General features: G+C 36.5%; 1 protein-coding gene across 1 annotated transcript in view; it reads left to right on the forward strand.

The window, feature by feature from the left end:
* rbm26 (RNA binding motif protein 26) overlaps positions 1 to 21,797 on the forward strand; it is a 199,529-nt gene that overhangs the window by 19,765 nt on the left and 157,967 nt on the right. Inside the window, 3 exon segments of the mRNA XM_028799577.2 lie at positions 9,702 to 9,820; positions 10,053 to 10,189; positions 18,929 to 19,017. Coding sequence (XP_028655410.1) covers positions 9,702 to 9,820; positions 10,053 to 10,189; positions 18,929 to 19,017 — 345 coding nt within the window.

Below are 21,797 nucleotides of genomic sequence, written 5' to 3' on the forward strand. Positions count from 1 at the left end.
TAAGACCCACGATGGCTCCTAAACGTGCTGCTTTTTCTAAGCCTTCTGACAATGAAACTAAGCGCCGGAGAAAGATGCTTACCATCCAGGAGAAGGTGAAACTCTTGGCTATGATCAAAGATGGCAATACCCTACAAAAGCCTCCTCACGCATATGAAAAGACAGCGACAGCAACTGCCTATCAAGATGTTCTTCAGCCGCGCACCTGCTGAAGATACTGCACCACCTTGTCACGCTTGGGTCACAGATTTGCACAGAGACACAGGAATTTGTAGAAAAAAAAGAACTTTATTCAAAGCACTGCAAACAAACATTTGTCTCTTTTCAAAAGTTTAAACGTGTTCCATGACAAGTCAGAGATGACCGTTCCGCCAGCAGCAGAGAATGTCAGAGAGAGAGACAAAACAACCAATTCCAAAGCTGAGAGGTGCTGCACAATACTTTTAAGTAAGCGGAGTACCGCGTGAGAGGTTTATCGCGCGTTATAGCGCAAGTAAGAAGGGTAAGGAGCAATGTGAAGGTAGACTGTCAGCTGTTTCAGGGGTTTTCCCAGGGTCGTCTGTGTCCTCTGAGGGTGCGATCAGCGCTCCAGTTTACAACCTGAAGACTCTCCTACTGAGCTCATGCCTTCATAGGTTAGTGGTTGTGTGTAAGAACTGTGTGTATGTGTGTAATTAAATGTACACTACAATAATAATAATAATAATATATTTGTAATGTCTAATATGTCTTATTTTCTCTTATTTTGTCTAATATATTGGGTAATACGAGTGTAATGGCGACTAAAGGGTGTTATTTCATGTCTAGAGGGCTCTAGTAATGTTAAAAAACGTATTTAGAAGGTCGTAAACAGGTTTTCTATACTCCAACTGCGAAAATATTCGATTTAAAAATAAAGAATCCTACTTCGCGAAAATTCATTTATTGCGGTAGAGTCTGGAATGGATTAACCGTGATAAACGAGGGTTCACTGTAAGGGAATTTTGCCTGTTTTGGCCATAGTACAGTGTTTGTTTTGAGTGTAGTAACTTGGTTATTGGTTGTCATTTACGTCATACCTTCCCTGTACAATCTTTGTCTACAAAGACTAAAAGGCAAACAGAAATGCAATTTTTATTTATGTGGTGCAGTGTACAATGCCAATAAATGTTTCTTCTTCATAAGGTGTAGTGTATTAAACTATTACTAGAGCTTGCATACTCTATAATAGTGGTATAAAATGAACAGATAAAGACAATTAAATCGTTAATCACAATTATTTGTATGACAATTAATCATCAGTTAAAAGTTCATGATTGTGTCAGCTCTAAGGGTCACCAAGTCACCAAAACTACTATCAGATGCCACCTCCATGACAATAGATTATTTGGAGGGCAAGCCTCAAAAAAGCATTTTCTGTCATTTAACCATAAATATAAATATAAATGCCTGGAGTTTGCTAAATGCTACTAGAACTTTGAATGGAACCATCATCTATTGTCATGTGAAATGAAAATTTAACTTTTTGACACCAGACGCTCAAGGTGTGCTTGGTGTTTAAAGATGCTTGGTTATACCAAAAAGAATATGTTCCACAATGTCAAGTATAGTGGAGCTTCTGTGATGATGTGGGGCTATTTTTTTTCTCCAAAGGCCATGGGAACATTGTTAGAGTATATTGGCATCAGGGCCTCCATCAGATGTCAGGAGCGTTTGATAATTAAATCTGGCTTCCTCTGCAAAGAAACTAAAAGTGTAACTTTAACCAGCATATTAAGTACTGTGTGTGCGGTTGGATAACTCATATTTTGCCTCCAGTGTTCTTAAAAACCTTCTTGTCTCATTATTTCTCTATGGTTGTGGTTCTTAAACTTTTTAATCTAAGATCCCAAATACAATTTGTACCATACTGCGAACCAAGGAGAGGATTATTATCTTAATGGCATCTAAACTATAAATAGATAAATAACATTGGCCATCTCGTGAAAAACAGTGTGTTTGTTTCCTTTAAAGCATATTTCTTACTTGAATATTACTAGAGGAGAAAACTGGAAAGAAAAGGAAATGTTTATTCAAAATGGGGATCAAATTTCCTAGCTTTACCACTAGCAGTTGTTTAAACATTTCATATAAGTTTTAATAAAGTTGAGTTAAGGAATAATATAGTCAAAACAGCTAATTGATGCAGTTTATTTACCTTGTCTTAAATAACATTGTTTAAAAAAAAAAAAAGGGGTTCTCAAATGAGCCTCACAATATTTTTTTAAAATGATTTTCCAAGTAATTCAGCATGTCCCACTTTCATTTAGCAATTCAGATAACCATGTATGAAAGTAACTATTATTCCTTAGAAAAGGAAAAAATTGCACTATTTATATTTTATACAACGAAAAGATAAACCGTGATAAAGTATTCGCTAAACTGTCTTGTTCTGGATGTCTAAGGTTTGTTTCAGTCTTTGGAAGATTTTTTTAATGCTGTAACAGTGAATATGTGGTGAAACACAAACCAGTTGTTCATGGTCACTGAAACTGCTTTTTGATTACAACATAATGACCACAGCCCTATTTACTCACCTCTCATAACACCCTGAAAATTAACACATTCTTGTGCTGCATCCATTATTTTAATTTTGTAATTTCAAACTCTGTGGTCCCTTCACCTACATGATTCTCTCACCTATAAAACCACCTCATGCATGTCTTTACTTGGAAGTTATCTCAGTTTTATTGTTTCACTGGTTGTGAGATGGTAGATGGTGTCTTGGGGAATATATTTTTTTATATTTTTGTGCCATGCATCAACTGCATTATTTTGCATACTACCGCATTAAATACAGTAGTATACTAAATATGACTACTGTCAAAACAAACATCACTATTTGTATAATTTGAATCTATATAAAAAAATTCTTCTTCAAAGGCAAATATTTTGATTTGTTTTACAATTATTTGTTTTTTTCTTAGTAGTTTGTAGGTTGCTTTTAATAAAAATGTATTTTAAGGTGAAACAAAATACTTTAAAGATTAGTATAATGCAATATTTAGTACTTTTAGTAACTATGTAATGTAAAAAGACTCACCATGCCACTACTTATATACTGTAATATATAGATGGGCACTGACTTCACATCTTTCACACTATTAGAAAGGCACACAGTGAAGCAGAGGGCTAAACTAATGAGTGTCTTTAACAAGTTTAAGTTATTGTGAACAGTTTTGCACAATTTTCATACATACACTGAGTATCCTTTATTGTAATTGGGAATCTCAATTCAATTGCCACACTGAAAATGAAAATAAAATGGGCAGTAATACAATTTACCTTATAACTGATACAAGAACATCGAATGATTCAGACAAAATTATTATTATTTTTTTTTTTTTTTTTTTTTTTTTTTTTTTTTTTAATATATCAGGCTGCTGTTTTTAATCAACACAGAGCGGAGAACTTGCGAAATTGACAGAGGGCTTGCACATTTTTAGTGAGTTACCTTACTGCTGACAGAGTATATTTATAGTGCAAGTTAAGTAGCCAAAGTGAGTTTTGCAATATGGTACCTTTTTCAACCTGCTGTTTGCCTGCTCATACATTATGCAAGAGAACATCAAGCCTGTTATGTAACTTTGCTTATCAGAGACCTGTTTTGCTGGAGAATCAGGAGGGCACATAACAAGCACCGCACATGCTTAGATGACCACTTTCTATGTAGTAACACATTTTTATCTTTAGATGTTGTACTAATTGCAGTGAAGTTTGTTTTATGCTACTCTTTACTGGCAGTTAAAGTATGCATACCAGTGACCGACGCCAGACACACAGTCTTATTTGCAATTGCCTGTACACATTGTGACTGATATACAACCAATTTAAAATACTGTGCACCCCTTCTGTTGTCTTAGGCTACCACTAAGGCTTAGTGACGTCCGCATTTTCCCTAACACAAATAACCGTGTCCGCATTGTGAACAGTGCTTAGGGCCTTTTTTCTTGTCCCTCTGCTTTTTTGCCAAGCACCTACTTGCACCATAGTGAACCTTTAGGAAACTGAATACACCAGGCATGTCACAGTGATTCAATTATGTAGTACCATATGCACCAGTTTCACTACCTGTGCCAGCATCTGAAAACCAATTCACATTGTTATAATCTCTTTACAGGTTTTTTTTATTTATTTATTTTTTACATGCTGTTATATCTTCTCCATTTAGGAACTTTGAGTTACCATAGAGTGGCTAAATGTATGAAAATATTCATAATTTTATTTGCAGCAAAATGTTATTTTATCCACTAGATGGCAGCAGAATACTGACCCGAGAGTTATTGGGGCTTAACACTCTTCATTGCATTTTAACAGCTAAATCCCGAGAAACATTTGGAGTTAACCATGTTTACATTGGATTTTGAGCCTGAGAGACTCTCGGGCACAACACTAAGTACAGTGATCCCTCGCTATATCGCGCTTCGTCTTTCGCGGCTTCACTCCATCGCGGATTTTAAATGTAAGCATATGTGAATATATATCGCGGATTTTTCACTGCTTCGCGGATGTCTGCGGTCTACAGTACGTATGCTTCCTCAGTTGATTTGCCCATTTGAATTCAAACAAGGGACGCATTTGAATTCAAACAAGGGACGCTATTGGTGGATGGCTGAGAAGCTACCCAATCAGAGCGCGCGGTTAAGTTCCTGTGTGCTGCTGATTGGCTCAGTAACGGAGTGCTGCATTAACCAGGAAGTATAATCTCACTCATTCAGCATTAATGCACATTACTGCTAATGCTTCAGGATTGCAGAAAAGGTAAAAGTTTTGGATATGTTGAAGGAAGGAAACAGCTACACCGCTGCAGGACACAATTACAGCATCAATGAGTCCACGAATTTTTTTTATATAAAAAGGAGGAAAAGCATATAAGATCTACGGCCGCAGTGTCCTTTAATCAGGGTGCAAAACGAGTTGCAAGTGGACGTGAAAAGGCTGTAGTCTGGATGGAATCTGCTTTAGGGATTTGGATTGAAGAGTGATGGAAGAAGAACAACGGCGGTGCTAAACAGTCGCCTGAAGAGGCTCCTTTAGAAGAGCTGTTACGCTATCCTTTGTTGTGCAGTAAAATTAAACTCATCGTTATCGGACAAGTCGTCGTGTCATTGTTGGTGAGTAACCATAATTAATTATTTACGTACAGTACTTATTACATGTACATAGTTTAGTGTCACTGTACACGCATTTTATTGTATACAATTTTTCTTGCATTGTACGTATTTATTGCTGGTGACCTGTCTGTCGTAATGGCTGTAACATATGTGATATCGGAGACGCTCGATATCTTTAAAATAATATTTAGGTTTTACTGTATGTAAACTGTGTTTACATGCATAATTTCAACAAATCTTACCTAATATCTAAGAGAATACAAAGGGTTTATGCTGTATAATTGTGCGTGAAATGTTTATAATAGTGTGGGAGAGTTTATAAGGGCTTGAAATATATAAAAATAACCATATAAACATATGGTTTCTACTTCGGATTTTCTTATTTCACGGGTGGCTCTGGAACGCAACCCCCGCGATGGAGGAGGGATTACTGTATATCAAGAGCTTTTGTTGTCCTTATAGTGGTTATGCCTATAGACAAATAGAGCATCATGCACACTGTGGTTCAAAGCCTGATCAAAACATTACTTTAATTTTGTTTCTTACCTAGTTGGAAATTAGTTACACAGCATTATGGAAACTGAAAAGCATACTGTTTAGCACATCTGCAATTTAATCCCAAGTGTATCCTTTGTATGTAGTTTTGCAGTAACTTGCAGAAAGATGTTGATACATATGTAGGCAGATTTTTTGGTTTCCACCTTCCATTAATTGTTACTGCAAATACTTACTTAAAAAAAGTTTCCATTTGTGCCTTTTATATTAGTGTCAGTTGAAATTGTGATGTGTGGATGAATAAAGGTCTTATCGTATAGTGTGCCCAGCACTAGAATGTAGCTGTCTTTTTTGCTAGAATAAGCTAATAACTCCATTCGGCATTGTGCTGGACTTAAATGGATCCAGAAAATGGGTAGTTGGGCTAAAATTAAAACTTTTGAAATCCTTTGTAATTGTTACAACAGCATCCATTAGAATAATCACAACATTAAAATGAAAGTGCAAGTTATCCTGTCGCTCCTCTTATGAGTGCACTATTCCACCTGATGCACCTTTGCTAATGCTGGTTCAGTCTACCTCAAATTGAAGATTATCTTTTTACCTGACACATTATTGCTACCGTTTGTAGTGATTGAGATGTAGTTTACATTTGTAGTACCACAGCATTGACACTTTGTTAGTTTGCAATGTGCCCAATAAAATCAGCACATGCTACATCAATTCCATCTTTTTTTTCAACCTGTATTTTGTAATTCTATGCACACAATCACGTAGGCTATATTAAATTTTATTTTCAGTAGTTTAAAGTAAGGCCTGACTGATATATTTTGAAAGTGACAATGATATTAATATGTTGGGTTATAAAAATGACTGATTACTAATAAATATTGAACTCATATTCCTGGTGTGTTAATGTTTGATTTTTTTCTTGGAAACAGTTAAGTGTGCAGTGTTTTCACATGAACAGCTTAAATATGAGGAATAAACTGGCAACAAAGTTATGTACTCTTATCCTGTAGTTATATGAAGTAAGACATTTTTTAGGGAATTAATGAATGAAGAAATGAATCAGTGCAGACGTGTGTTCTGATGCATTCATTAATGAAATTAATTAAATTGAATTGTATTTGTCTGCATACTATCTGTATCTCTCTATTATAAAAAGAAATCCTGTCCCCTGTCCTGATAGTCTACGATACGTGATCTTTCTCGAAAGATAATTTAAAGACCCGCGAGACGAAAGAGACCTGCCACGGTGCGTCTCACGGGAACATAGAATGAGAGTCTTGCAAGACACACCCTACTTACAACCAATATCAAAAAAAAAAACAAATCAGTAGTGTAAAGGCAGTCATGCAGCACACACAGCTCCAGGGCTCTCAGTGCATATAAAGTGTAAATTTTAATTTTTGCAGTTGTCTGCTTGTATAATTTTTTTTTTGATCAGAACACATTCAGCTAAGGAAGTCACTAGTTTGACAACTTTCTCGCAGGTTGTAGAGGGCCAGTAAGGACTATGTTAAACACAAATGGAGTTTTTTTTTTTCTTTACAGCTCAATGTAAAAGTTAACATATCTGCTTTGTAAGGATGTGTAACATGAAACTTTCTTCAGTACACATGAAGAAATGACATTTCCCTCGACAATACCAAGTATATTCATAGCCAAAGGCATTTTGGAAAAGATTATTTGCATAGCAAGTGTGATTGGCTCCAGAGCAACAGTAACAGACTGTCCTCACTGCAGCCAAACATCCAGCTCCAGCAGGGACACTTGAAGGATTTTAAGTAACATTTTGGGAGAAGCTCTTAAGTTTATGACAAATGCCGAAGGTTGGCATACATTTATTGAAAAATTCTCTTATCAGGCAATCGCTTCAGTTTATGGAGGAAAGTCTATATGCCCTAGAAGGTCAAACCCCTCCTCTTTTAAAAACTGACAGACTGAGCAGTTTCAAAATCCAACTAAATAATGACGTGCACATCACTCTGATAAGAGAACAGATGCTGGAATAGTTGTGAATGCTTATTTGCAAATTCTCAGTGTAAGAGCTTTATTAAGCAGTCACTGTGGCATACAGAGACAAATATATAAACATTTGAAAGCGAAATTTCTAGTTTTTTTTTTTTTTTTTACTGGGTAAATGCTTGACGTTTCAAACAAAGATGATCATAGTTACAGAGTGAAAACCTAATGAACACTTGGAATAGGCTGTGCAGTGGCCATTTTGACAGGGGTGAAGACTAGGGGAAATACAGAAAAACATGGAATACAGAATTTTAACAGGAAAATTGTCAAGTTTAACAGTAAGTAAAAGAATGATTTTATGCATCCTCTGTAAAATTCTGTGTTATTTTTAGTCCCGGGGAGGATGAACTCAGTTGAAATGTAACATTCAGAAGCACAAAAGAGTTCAGCATTTTATAATACTGATGCAGGTTTAACCAATACTAATATATATATGGGAAACCAAATATCAGTTTGATATATCAGGAACTAATATTATCGGTTGGACACCACTTCAAAGTAATTCTCAGCAGATTTTTTCACAGGCTCGAGATGTGACCTTGACTAAAGGAGTCTCCTTGGGGACACACTTCATAATTATACAGTCCTGAACATTGTTATGCTTGTGACAAACCCAGTGTTATGTTTCTTTTTTTCTTTTTAACCTTTTTTTAAAATGAGTTAGTAGTTCATAGTCTTGAAAAACTCAATTTTCACTGAAATCCCCTGATTGCCTTGAAAGAAAAGTCACATTTCCGCCCTGGTTTAAAATGCTTGATTTAGATAGTCATTTAGACGCACTGTTTACAATATTTGCATTCAACTCTATATGAATTTTAAGGATCAATTATAGTAGTCAAAGACCACAAGGAGATGCTACATGTTGCCATAGAGGATCAGCCAGCACATAAAAGGTTTACAGAAGCCTGTATTTATGTAGTGCATAGCTATAGCTTAGCTTTATTTTATTTTTTTGCCAGTATACACTGTCATATGCAGTGATGAAGGCATTTACACTTTAACCCCTTTACAATAGGAAAAGCATTTGCGTTATTATTGTCATTTCTATGAAAGTCAAGTATATCTAGCAGTGTTTTTATATGAAAAAAAAAAAAAAAAAAAGCCCATGTTTCAATTTAAGGCTCCTCAATTATGCCTCAGTGTGTAATAGGTACAAAAGAAGCTGTTTGTTAAGACTGACATCAATCATTGTATTCAACATACAGTTGGATTTTAGTCTCTGCTAGCCTTGCATCTAACATTTTTACCAAAGGAAGTGCAAAGCAATTTATCTTGTGGTAGTGGCAACAAGGTCGATTTTATTTCTAGTGACGCTAAAGTATGTAAAGCATACATAGGATATAGTTGTGCTCAAAGTATTCACTTATCGTGCTACTTCTGAATCTATGTAGTGTGAGATCGTTTCTGCTCTTCACCAAGTCTCCAGGGTGCAAAGCAGATGTGAATCCAATACATCTACTTTGCTTCCTGGAGACCCAGTGTACAGTAGAAATGATCTCACACTACATAGATTCAGTAGTAGCTCCATAAGGGTACAGTTACAGCAGTAAAGGGATTGATGATGTACTTATACTAAATGTTATGTTAGCGACTAAACTTTAAATTTTTGTTGCAAATTATAATTCTGTTGTTGGATTTCCGACTATTTTAGTCACAGTCTGGAACCTTGAGGATGAAATATGGTTAGAATTGAATGAAACCTTTTTTGGACAGAAATTTATTTTTAACACCCATGCTTACACTCATACAGAGGACAATATGAAATCATCTGTTAATATCGCTAGTCTCTCTTTGATGATGTAAGTGGAAAAACTGGACACTGGGAGAAAAAAACTTCATGGAGACACAGGGTGTTCATGCAAATGACTGGGCACAGATTTGATCATAGGACACTGGATCTATGAAGTAACAGCACTAACTATTGTGCTACCATGCAACCCCTTTTTAGAAAACTTTAAAATGTACAGTATGTTATGAAAGAACATTGCACTCAATTTTAACCTAATTTATATTTTTAATTTTTACACATTTTGTTTCTTTCAGATGTGATGCTGACCCTTCGGCTCTTGCTAAATATGTTGTTGCCTTAGTGAAGAAAGATAAAAGTGAAAAAGAGCTGAAAGCACTGTGCATTGACCAGCTGGATGTATTTCTTCAGAAAGGTATCTTGCTTCTCTAAATTAGTTAATAACTGATTATTTCTAGAGTAAAACAAATATGAATTAATGGTTTTGAATCCTTTCAGGAAAATGATTTTTAATTTACCTCTTAATTTCCATGTGCACAAGAATGTTCTATCCTCAAGTAATTGGATAGTATTTTCAGTGATTGATTGTTGACTTTGTTTGCAGTTTTAGTAGCGACTTTAAAGTTGTTTCTTGGTTTATTTTACAGAAACACAGTCGTTTGTTGACAAGCTTTTTGATGCTGTGAATTCAAAAAGTTATCTACCTCAGTTTGAGCAACCTTCAACAAATTTACGAACTGATGCTTATCCACGCCCAGAGAAAGATGATGTGAAAAAAGAGGAAGTAAATATATATATATATATTTTAAAATTGTATGTTCATTATTTATGCTGTATATGCTTACTTATTTTTCATGATGGAATACCTAAGCAGTTACCTTAGAATAAAAAACATACATGGACCCTCATTGTTAATAATGGTTGGAGAAAATAGTGCATTACTGAGTAGTGGTGTTATCTATTATGATGTATACTGATACTTTACTCAATGTCGGCTTCATGATGATGATACATTTTGATATGTCTTTCCTTACCATTGTTGTGACTAATAAGAGAATGACAGTGTTCATAAACAGAAGTGTTCACTGTGCAAAAATTATTTGTCTGCTAGCTTTAGTATGATCTTTAAATTCCCCTTTTCTAACTACTTTGCTCTAGGTAGTGTACTTTTGTCTTAGAATCAAAACTTGATGAATTAAAATCTTTCATAGATATTAATAATGAAACCCAATTTGTTCATCATTTAGCATTTATTTTCATTACTGTAATACACTGTCAAAGCATTTTACAGGTAATACCACTAATCTTTTGTACCATTTAAAGCAGTGGCATTCTTTACAGCATGTATAATGCAAGACTTTACAGTCCTTATCCCAATTAATAACTACTTTATTTGCAGCTGACCGAAGAATTTACTTTGTGATCTCCTATAAAACTTGAAAGCTTTAAGATTTTAGTTTTAGATTTAAGATTTTAGAATTAAAATTTTATTTTATTTATATGGCATTAACCAAAAAATTTGTATGTTCTCCTGTAAAAATTGAAAGCTTTTGACTCATTAGAATTGAGATTTTTTTTATTTTCTATTACCTATTTATTTATTTGGAAATGACTAAATAATTTAGTTGTGCATTTTGTTTGTGTTCTCCTGTAACACTTGAAGCTTTTGACTGGTCAAAATTAAGATTTTAGTTTATTATATATACCTATTTTATTTATTTAAAATACAGTTGTATAATGTTCTACAGTACATTTGTCATTTTCAACAACTCACAGAAAATAAATATTTAAATCAAAATTAACCTTATCTTCACATCTCACTTGGGAGTAAAAAGGAACCATGAAGCTTCATTTATGTCGTGGTATATATCAACATCGACTAATGTGAAAAGAATTATTGTGATAAAATTTTTTCCATATCACCCAGCCCTAGGTAAGGACTAGTCTTAAAGTACTTTATCATTATGGCATTCAACTAAATGGAAACGTTTAAAATGAATAATCTATCTCAGTCATAAACTGAAAATGGTAGTTGGGACTTTCTTAATCTCCGCTTCTTTCTGATAGGTACATACCTGAAGTACAGTTATGAATTAGAATATCATCGAAAAGTTAATTTATTTCAGTAATTCGATTGAAAAAGTGAAACTCATCTATTATATAGATTCATTGCACACAGAGTGATATATTTCACGCGTTTATTTCTTTTCATTTTGATACTTATGGCTTACAGTTAATGAAAACTCAAAATTCAGTATCTCAGAAAATTAGAATATTACATAATAGCAATAAAAAATATATATTTTTAATACAGAAATATTGGTCTACTAAAAAGTATGTCCATGTACGCACTCAGTACTTGGTCAGGCTCCTTTTTCATGAATTACTGCATGAATGCAGCTTGGCATGGAGGCGATCAGCCCCTGTGGCACTGCTGAAGTGTTATGGAAGCCCAGGATGCTTTGATAGTGGCTTTCATCTTGTCTGCATTGTTTCGTCTGGTGTCTCTCATCTTCCTCTTGACAATACTCCAATACTCTGGGACCTTGATTTCCAAATGAAATGCAAAATTTACTTTCATCTGAAAAGTGGACTTTGAACCACTGAGCAACAGTCCAGTCTGTTTTCTCCTTAGCCCAGGTAAGACGCTTCTGATGTTGGCTCTGATTCAGGAGTGGCTTGACACAAGGAGTGCAACAGTTGTAGCCTATGTCCCGGATACGTCTGTGTGTGGTGGCTCTTGAAGCACTGACTCCAGCCCCAGTCCACTCCTTGTGAATCTCCCCCAAATTCTTGAATGGGCTGTGCATCACAATCCTCTTAAGGCTGCGGTTATCCTCGTTGCTTATGCACCTTTTTCTGCCACATTTTTTCCTTCCACTCAACCTTCCATTAATATGCTTGGATGCAGCACTCTGTGAACAGCCAGCTTCTTTAGCAATGACCTTTTGTGGCTTAACCTCCTTGTGGAGGGTGTCAGTGACTGTCTTCCCCATTATTGTATGGCCTACTGAACCAGACTGAGATACCATTTAAAGGCTCAGGACACCTTTGCAGGTGTTTTAGATTAATTAGCTGAGTGGAGTGTGACACCATGAGTCTACAATATTGAACTTTTTCACAATATTCTAATTTTCTCAGATACTGAATTTTGGGTTTTCATTAGCTATAAGCCATAATCAACAAAATGAAAAGAAATAAACTCTTGAAATATATAATCTGTGTTTAATGAATCTACAGTATATGAGTTTCACTTTTTGAATTGAATTGCTGAAATTAACTTTTCGATGATATTCTAATTTATTAAGATTCACCTGTAGTATAAGGCCCATTCAACTATTGTAGTGAACAGAAGATTATGATGATATCTTTATATATTAGAACTCAGACTCTTTTTGGACTTATTCTTCATTTTCTGAACTGCTTATTTCAGTTTCAAATCTTAGAAAAAGCAGTGCTTGCTGAGCTATGCAAAAATGACTTGTATTCAAACCTTTTGAACTGTCTTTTAAATACTTTTTTCACATGTCCATGATCATTTTCTGAAAAGGAGTTCCTCAGGGTTTTTTTTCTCCTTCTTGGACTGATTCTCTCATCACAATTGCTTCCACACTTCAGAATAGTGACAGGAGATTTAGAACATGATAGTTTGTCTGTAGACTTCTTGTGTGGTTTATTCTGTTGCACTCCAGTAATGGGTGTTTTCTCCATGTATTAATTTTTTCCTCACTGTTACAGTGTTTAACTTCTGCTTTTAGAAAATGTATTTCAAATCCTTCCCCACTCTGACAGACTCTCATCCAAGCTAATTTTCTTTCTAGTAGTCCTGGACATGGCAAAAACACCCTGTTTTTATTAAAAAAGATAAATGAGAAACTTGAGTGTGCTGGCTCAGAGGAGACTTCAGTGAAGTCGCCATCTTGAATTTAGCCTTGTGGAAAATATGATTTGTAGGTTTATAGGGTCATTATTGTCAGGTATGGACAGTATACGGTAGTTCTTACTTGAATGTGCTAGATATGACGTTCTGCCGTCTTTGTATCTTTCACGTTTAGTATGACCATCCTTTTTGTGGTGGGAAAAAAAAGTATGCAACAGGATCAACCATTACATAGTCCACCTCATTCAATTGAGTTTTGTTGTTTTGTTAATGTTGACATATACTGTGTGTTAGCAGTGATTCAGTATTAAAATGGTTAGTAGTATTTGTTTAAAATGAAGACAAGATGTTGCATTCCATTTTCCATTCTCCTGCCTAATAAGTTGCCTTGCACTGCTGGGCTGGGAGTAGCATGCATTGCTTTGCATGAGAGATTGCCATTATAGGGAGGACTGGGGAAGAGGAGCAATAAAGGACTTGATGCCAGCTAGGAATGCTTCAACTGTGTTCTCCTGTTTGCTCCTGCTACATTTGAAAGAAATGTTTTAACACCATTCAAAGTTAAGATATCTAGTCTGAAGTCCTAAATGATGAAATATGTAGCAAGGAAAAAACATTATCTCTACTTGAATCAGGGTTGAGAAAGGAAAGGATGGCAAAGCTAGGGTACACACCCATCACTGACATATGAAAGGAACCTGCCAATCAGAAACTGCATACAGTGCCCTCCATAATGTTTAGAACGAAGATGCATTTTTCCTTGATTTTCATGTCTGCTGCACAGTTCACAATTACATCTCAAACATTTCAAATCTGATTAACATGCACATTGGAGTCTTTAAATTAATGGTATTTGCATACATTTCGGTTACCGCATGTAGAAATGACAACTTTTTCTACATGGTCTCCTCATTTCAATGCATTAATTTGTTTGGGACATAAGAATGGCAGGTATATTAACACTGGAATTCCTGAAGCCTATGAAAAAACTCGGAATCCTGGCCCACCTTAAATTCCTTCACACCTCTCCATCAGTGCCTTTTGTTTTGTAAATGTGTTTGTAAATGTGTGAAACTGAATTAAAAAAAAAAAAAAAAAAAAAGTGCCATAAATGTACACTGGCTGTTACAGACTCAAATCAAATATATGTTTTTTTTTCCTGTAATAGTAACAATGACAGCAGCTCACTACTCAAAATAAACGTGCCCGGATTCAAACCAGGAATATGTTTTTTTTTCCTGTAATAGTAACAATGACAGCAGCTCACTACTCAAAATAAACGTGCCCGGATTCAAACCAGGAACCTGTTGATTACGAGTCAGCAGTTCTTACCATTGCACCGCACCACCCAAGCAGTCGTGTCAGTGTTATACCCTAACCCAATTTCTTTTTCTATGGTTATATTCTTGAATAAAAGTGTACTTGTTGTGTTATACTTGTACCCTTTTATGAAAGTGTTCATTTGACATTTGGACTTCAGTCTTCATACATTATACACTTCATGTCTACATTATGTCAATTACTACTAAAATATGAAAAATGTTTCTTTCTTAGTTAGGCTGCTTGATGCTTGTGTTGATTGACACATTTACAAAACAAAAGATGCTGATGGGGATGTGCGAAGGAATTTAAGGTGGGCCGGGATTGCATGTTTTTTCATAGGCTTTAGGGATTCTAGTGTTAAAGAAGTCATATTTAGTTCTTGATTGCATATACCTTGTTTGCCATGACTGTTTGAAGTCTGCAATTCATAGACATCCCCAGTTGCTGAGTATCTTCTCCGGGGATGCACTGCTCTTGTCCTCATGTTGAATTTTGGCAACTTCAGACTCCAAAGGGTAGAAACAGCTCTAGGTGTCTTATGCCTGCACTAATGAAGCAATGAAACACACCTGAGGAATCACAAACACTTGTGACACCAATTGTCCCAAGCATTATGGTGCCCTGAAATGGAGGGACCATGTAGAAAAAAGTATAATCTTTACATGGTATGACAGAACTGTATAAAAATAACCTTAAATGAAAGTCTACATGTGCACTTTAATCACATTTGAATTGTTTGATTTGAAATTTTAAGCTGTGGAACACAGGAGTAAATCAAGGAAGAATGTGTCTTTGTCCCAAACATTATGGAGGGCACGTTATGAAGGTGATCAGAAACGTTTGAGCGTAAACCTGAAAACTATTGCACAGTGCTAATGTTTCTGGTTATAGCGGGGAAAATAAGGATTGAACCCGTCAATGCTTTTCTCAGTAAATATATTTCTAATGGGGCTATTGACATGACATTTTCACCAGGTGTCAGTAACAACCCAAGTAATCCACACATACAAAGAAATCAAAATAAATAAGTCCATGAATTAAGTTATGTGTAATAAAGGGGAATGACACAGAGAATAAGTATTGAACACGCTTACTGAACTTTATTTAATACTTAGTAGAAAAGCCATTGTTTGTTAATGACAGCTTCAAGATGCCTCCCATATGGAGAAACTAGTCGCATTCATTGCTTAGGTGTGATTTTGGCCCATGCTTCCACACAAACTGTCTTCATATCTTGAAGGTTCCGGTCGCCTTTTCTATGAACTCTGATCTTCAGTTCCTTCCATAGATTTTCAATTGGATTCAAGTCAGGTGAATGACTGGGCCATTCTAGCAGCTTTATTTTCTTGCTCTAAAACCAGATGAGAGTTTCCTTGGGTGTGTTTTTGGGATCATTGTCTTGCTGAAATGTCCACCCTCTTCATCTTCAGCATCCTGGTAAATGGTAGTAGATTCTTATCAAGAATGTCCCAGTATAATTCTCCATTCATCCTTCATTCAATTATGTAAAGTCTGCCAGTACCATATGCTGAAAAGCAGCATGTTGATATGGTGTATTTGGGGTGATGTGCAGTGCCATTTTTCTTCCAAACATGGTGTGTGCAGTGACATCTAAAGAGTTCAGTGTTTGTCTCATCTGACCAGACTATATTCTCCCAGTATTTCATTGGCTTGTCCAAATGTTGTGCAGCAAACATTAAACGAGCTTCAACATGCTTTTTCTTCAGCAGTGAAGTCTTGCGCGGTGAGCGTGCATAGAGGCCATGACGGTTGAGTGCATTTACTTATTGTTTTCTTTGAAACAACATACTGACAGATTTCAACTGGATTTCTTGGCTTTCCATGCCTTTTTACACCTCCATTTCTTCATGTGTTCAATGCTTTTTCCCTGTGTTATTCCACTTTAAGTCCATAAATTATGTGTAATATTTGTTTTGATTTCTTTGTATGTGTGGATTACTTGGGTTGTTACCGACATCTGGTGAAAATTTCATGTTGATAGCCCCATTAGAAATATATTTATGTTGATGCGTTCGATTAATTATTTTCCTCGCTGTAGCTTGTGTTCTAAAACATGGCAATTATGTTTCGAGCATTTGACATGCATTGTGTTTGTTCTTTGTTTTAGAAGTCAACATGGATGGCCAAAACCCTATAACATTTCTTATTCTGTCTTTGAATCTGTGACACTTGACAACATATGCTATGGGAGATTCATTCCCACATAGCCAATGTTTACCAGGACCAGTTCCCTCCAAATTACCCCATGAATAGATTGTCTTCAGAATTTACAGATGTGTACCCAAAGTCCAGACTGTATTCAACTCAGAAGCTTGAATTCACTTAAACTCAGTTCGCTTTTGTGTACTACTCTTGTTTTACAAGTGTATTTATTTAAAAATATTTTACAACGGTTCAGTGTTTTTTGGATGTTGTAAGCATGTGACAGGAAACTGACATGTGGATTGTCTGACACAAGTAACCTGAGATTTTTTTTAATCGATGTTGCAATATTGATTGCTGCTGTTCATGTTTGGCCCTATTGAAGCTCATTGTATCAGAAAGTTTATCTGAATTCTCCATGAAGGTATGAGATTAAGAATTTATCTTGGCCATCACTACAAATTCAGGTAAGTAGTAACAAATTATTTAGATAGTGCATTATTATAATAGGTTAAGCTAAAAACGTTTTGATCACCCTCAAAGCTATTCTTGGAATACAGATGCTCATAATAGTCTTCCGGTGTGCCTGCTTTTGATACGTGCATCAATATAAGTTAAAGACCAAACGTTTGGCAAACACCATTGTGTCTTTTAAGAATTCCAAACTGTGTCACTGATGGATCTTTCACTAACAGCTGAACTTGTTAAATGTACAGTGCATCCGGAAAGTATTCACAGCGCATCACTTTTTCCATATTTTGCTGTGTTACAGCCTTATTCCAGAATGGATTAAATTCATTTTTTTCCTCAGAATTCTACACACAACACCCCATAATGACAACGTGAAAAAGTTTACTTGAGGTTTTTGCAGATTTATTAAAAATAAAAAAACTGAGATCTCATGTACACAAGTATTCACAGACTTTGCTCAATATTTTGTCGATGCACCTTTGGCAGCAATTACAGCCTCAAGTCTTTTTGAATATGATGCCACAAGCTTGGCACACCAATCCTTGGCCAGTTTCGCCCATTCCTCTTTGCAGCACCTCTCAAGATCTTCAATCGGATTCAAGTCTGGGCTCTGGCTGGGCCACTCGAGGACATTCACAGAGTTGTCCTGAATCCACTCCTTTGATATCTTGGCTGTGTGCTTAGGGTCGTTGTCCTTCTGAAAGATGAACCGTTGCCCCAGTCTGAGGTCAAGAGCGCTCTGGAGCAGGTTTTCATCCAGGATGTCTCTGTACATTGCTGCAGTCATCTTTCCCTTTATCCTGACTAGTCTCCTAGTCCCTGCCGCTGAAAAACATCCCCACAGCATGATGCTGCCACCACCATGCTTCACTGTAGGGATGGTATTGGCCTGGTGATGAGCGGTGCCTGGTTTCCTCCAAACGTGACGCCTGGCATTCACACCAAAGAGTTCAGAATTTTCTTTCTTATGGTCTGAGAGTCCTTTAGGTGCCTTTTGGCAAACTCCAGGCGGGCTGCCATGTGCCTTTTACTAAGGAGTGGCTTCTGTCTGGCCACTCTACCATACAGGCCTGATTGGTGGATTGCTGCAGAGATGGTTGTCCTTCTGAAAGGTTCTCCTCTCTCCACAGAGGACCTCTGGAGCTCTGACAGAGTGACCATCGGGTCCTTGGTCACCTCCCTGACTAAGGCCCTTCTCCCCCAATCGTTCTTTTAAGATGGCCGGCCAGCTCTAGGAAGAGTCCTGGTGGTTTCGAACTTCTTCCACTTACAGATGATGGAGGCCACTGTGCTCATTGGGACCTTCAAAGCAGCAGAAATTTTTCTGTAACCTTCCCCAGATTTGTGCCTTGAGACAATCCTGTCTCGGAGGTCTACAGACAATTCCTTTGAACTCAATTTTTTTATTTTTAATAAATTTGCAAAAACCTCAAGTAAACTTTTTTCACATTGTCATTATGGGGTGTTGTGTGTAGAATTCTGAGGAAAAAAATGAATGTAATCCATTTTGGAATAAGGCTGTAACATAACAAAATGTGGAAAAAGTGATGCGCTGTGAATACTTTCCGGATGCACTTTAATGAAGTGATTCTAGATAATACTGTGTGATGAAGTAAGAACGTTCAAATAATGGAAGCATGGATGGTAAAGACATTAACAGTGTAACTTTTTTTATGTTTCAATTAGATAAATAAGGAAGAGGAGAGGGAGAAAAAATTCTCAAGAAGAGCGATCCATAGCCCACAGCAGTCAAGTTCACGATATAGGGATAACAGGTAAGTAAAATGTTTTTGTTCCCGTAACAACATTTATTTAAAAAGGAAAAAAGTAATATTTTGATCTTAGATTTTTTGGAATGAGCATGAGTAATTGAGAAACAGAAAAAAAATATTCATTACATATTTGCATTAGTAGGGAATTAATGGCAAAGTTTAGGAATGAATTGATTGACACATGCTTTTCTGTGAAAGTGGGTGACATGTTTTAAAGATAAGCTGTAAAAATTACCACCATGTCTATTTTAGCTCTGTAAAACCACAGTGCCACCCATTCTCCCTCCATTAACCAGATATGTTAAAGCTGTTGCTTAAGTGAATGTTTCCGAAACAATTTTGGTAACATCTGGGTTTAAGAAGTCAATTTTTTTTTTTTTTTTTTTTTTTTTTATTTTTATAAAGGTGTCTCAACAATTAAGTTTTTTTGGGTTAGCGGATAAAAATGAATGTCTGAATATTTAACTTTCATCATAGTGATAACTAATAAGTAAAGGAAAATAAAAATATTCCCATCTTGTAGTACAGTTTCTTTGAGAGATTCATTCCACTGGTGTACCTACTGTATTTTATCACACTTCATCAGGTGTACTTGTTATCATTGTTGTACTTGTTATCACACTTCAACAGGTGTACTTGTTCACCTGTTGAAAGACAGTCTGATCTAAGTTCATTTTTCCTGCTAACTACAACAGTTGATTGCAGACTAATTGGCAAGGCCTTGCCGTATCAGCTGAGAGAGTAGCTTTTATTTTGAAGCACTAAAACAAGATTCTTCATGGAGTGATATTATTAAACATTTAAGTATTTAGTGAGCTTTACACTTTAAGTTGAACTTCAGAAGCTAATGCATCTATAAGACTGTTGTTACTACCCGGGACAGATCTGTAAAAACTGAATTTCTCCATAAACAGTGAATTCCTCACCTGTCATCCTCATGTCCACAGTTTACAGATCATGGCTTGAAATTAGCATATGTTCTCAGGAACATCTTTAAACAAGCCTTAATGAAGCCATGTACTCGTTAGAAAACACAGGACACGTGTGAAATAATAAAAGATTTATTGCTACTTACAAGGTGTCTTTATTCTGCTGCACAGATACACTGGGGCAAAAAAGTATTTAGTCAGCCACCAATTGTGAAAGTTCTCCCACTTAAAAAGATGAGTGAGGCCTGTAATTTTCATCATAGGTATACCTCAACTCTGAGAGACATAATGTGAAAAAAAAATCCAGAAAATCACATTGTCTGATTTTTGAAGAATTTATTTGCAAATTATGGTGGAAAAAAAGTATTTGGTCAATAACAAAAGTTCATCTCAATACTTTGTTATATACCCTTTGTTGGCAATGACAGAGGTCAAATGTTTTCTGTAAGTCTTCACAAGGTTTTCACACACTGTTGCTGGTATTTTGGCCCATTCCTCCATGCAAATCTCCTCTAGAGCAGTGATGTTTTGGGGCTGTCCCTGGGCAACACAGACTTTCAAGTCCCTCCAAAGATTTTCTATGAGGTTGAGATCTGGAGACTGGCTAGGCCACTCCAGGACCTTGAAATGCTTCTTACGAAGCCACTGCTTCGTTAACCGGGCGGTGTGTTTGGGATCATTGTCATGCTGAAAGACCCAGCCACGTTTCATCTTCAATGCCCTTGCTGATGGAAGGAGGTTTTCACTCAAAATCTGACGATACATGGCCCCATTCATTCTTTCCTTTACACGGATCAGTCATCCTGGTCCCTTTGCAGAAAAACAGCCCCAAAGCATGATGTTTCCACCCCCATGCTTTACAGTAGGTATGGTGTTCTTTGGATGCAACTCAGCATTCTTTCTCCTCCAAACACGACGAGTAGAGTTTTTACCAAAAAGTTCTATTTTGGTTTCATCTGACCATATGACATTCTCCCAATCCTCTTCTGGATCATCCAAATGCTCTCTAGCAAACTTCACATGGGCCTGCACATGTACTGGCTTAAGCAGGGGGACACGTCTGGCACTGCAGGATTTGAGTCCCTGGTGGCGTAGTGTGTTACTGATGGTATCCTTTATTACTTTGGTCCCAGCTCTCTGCAGGTCATTCACTAGGTCCCCCCGTGTGATTCTGGGATTTTTGATCACCATTCTTGTGATCATTTTGACCCCACGGGGTGAGATCTTGCATGGAGCCCCAGATCGAGGGAGATTATCAGTGGTCTTGTATGTCTTCCATTTTCTAATAATTGCTCCAGCAGTTGATTTCTTCACACCAAGCTGCTTACCTATTGCAGATTCAGTCTTCCCAGCCTGGTGCAGGTCTACAATTTTGTTTCTGGTGTCCTTTGACAGCTGTTTGGTCTTGGCCATAGTGGAGTTTGGAGTGTGACTGTTTGAGGTTGTGGACAGGTGTCTTTTATATTGATAACGAGTTCAAACAGGGGCCATTAATACAGGTAATAAGTGGAGGACAGAGGAGCCTCTTATAGAAGAAGGTACAGGTCTGTGAGATCCAGAAATCTTGCTTGTTTGTAGGTGACCAGAGCAAGAAATCTTGCTTGTTTGTAGGTGACCAAATACTTATTTTCCACCATAATTTGCAAATAAATTCTTTAAAATCAGACAATGTGATTTTCTGGATTTTTTTTTCTCATTTTGTCTCTCATAGTTGAGGTATACCTATGATGAAAATTACAGGCCTCTCTCATCTTTTTAAGTGGGAGAACTTGCACAATTGGTGGCTGACTAAATACTTTTTTTGCCCCACTATCCATATTGCTAAACGAGAATGGTAAACCGGATGGACGCAGG

The sequence above is a fragment of the Erpetoichthys calabaricus genome, chromosome 4, assembly GCF_900747795.2.
Source record: "Erpetoichthys calabaricus chromosome 4, fErpCal1.3, whole genome shotgun sequence".
Taxonomy (NCBI): Eukaryota; Metazoa; Chordata; class Cladistia; order Polypteriformes; family Polypteridae; genus Erpetoichthys; species Erpetoichthys calabaricus.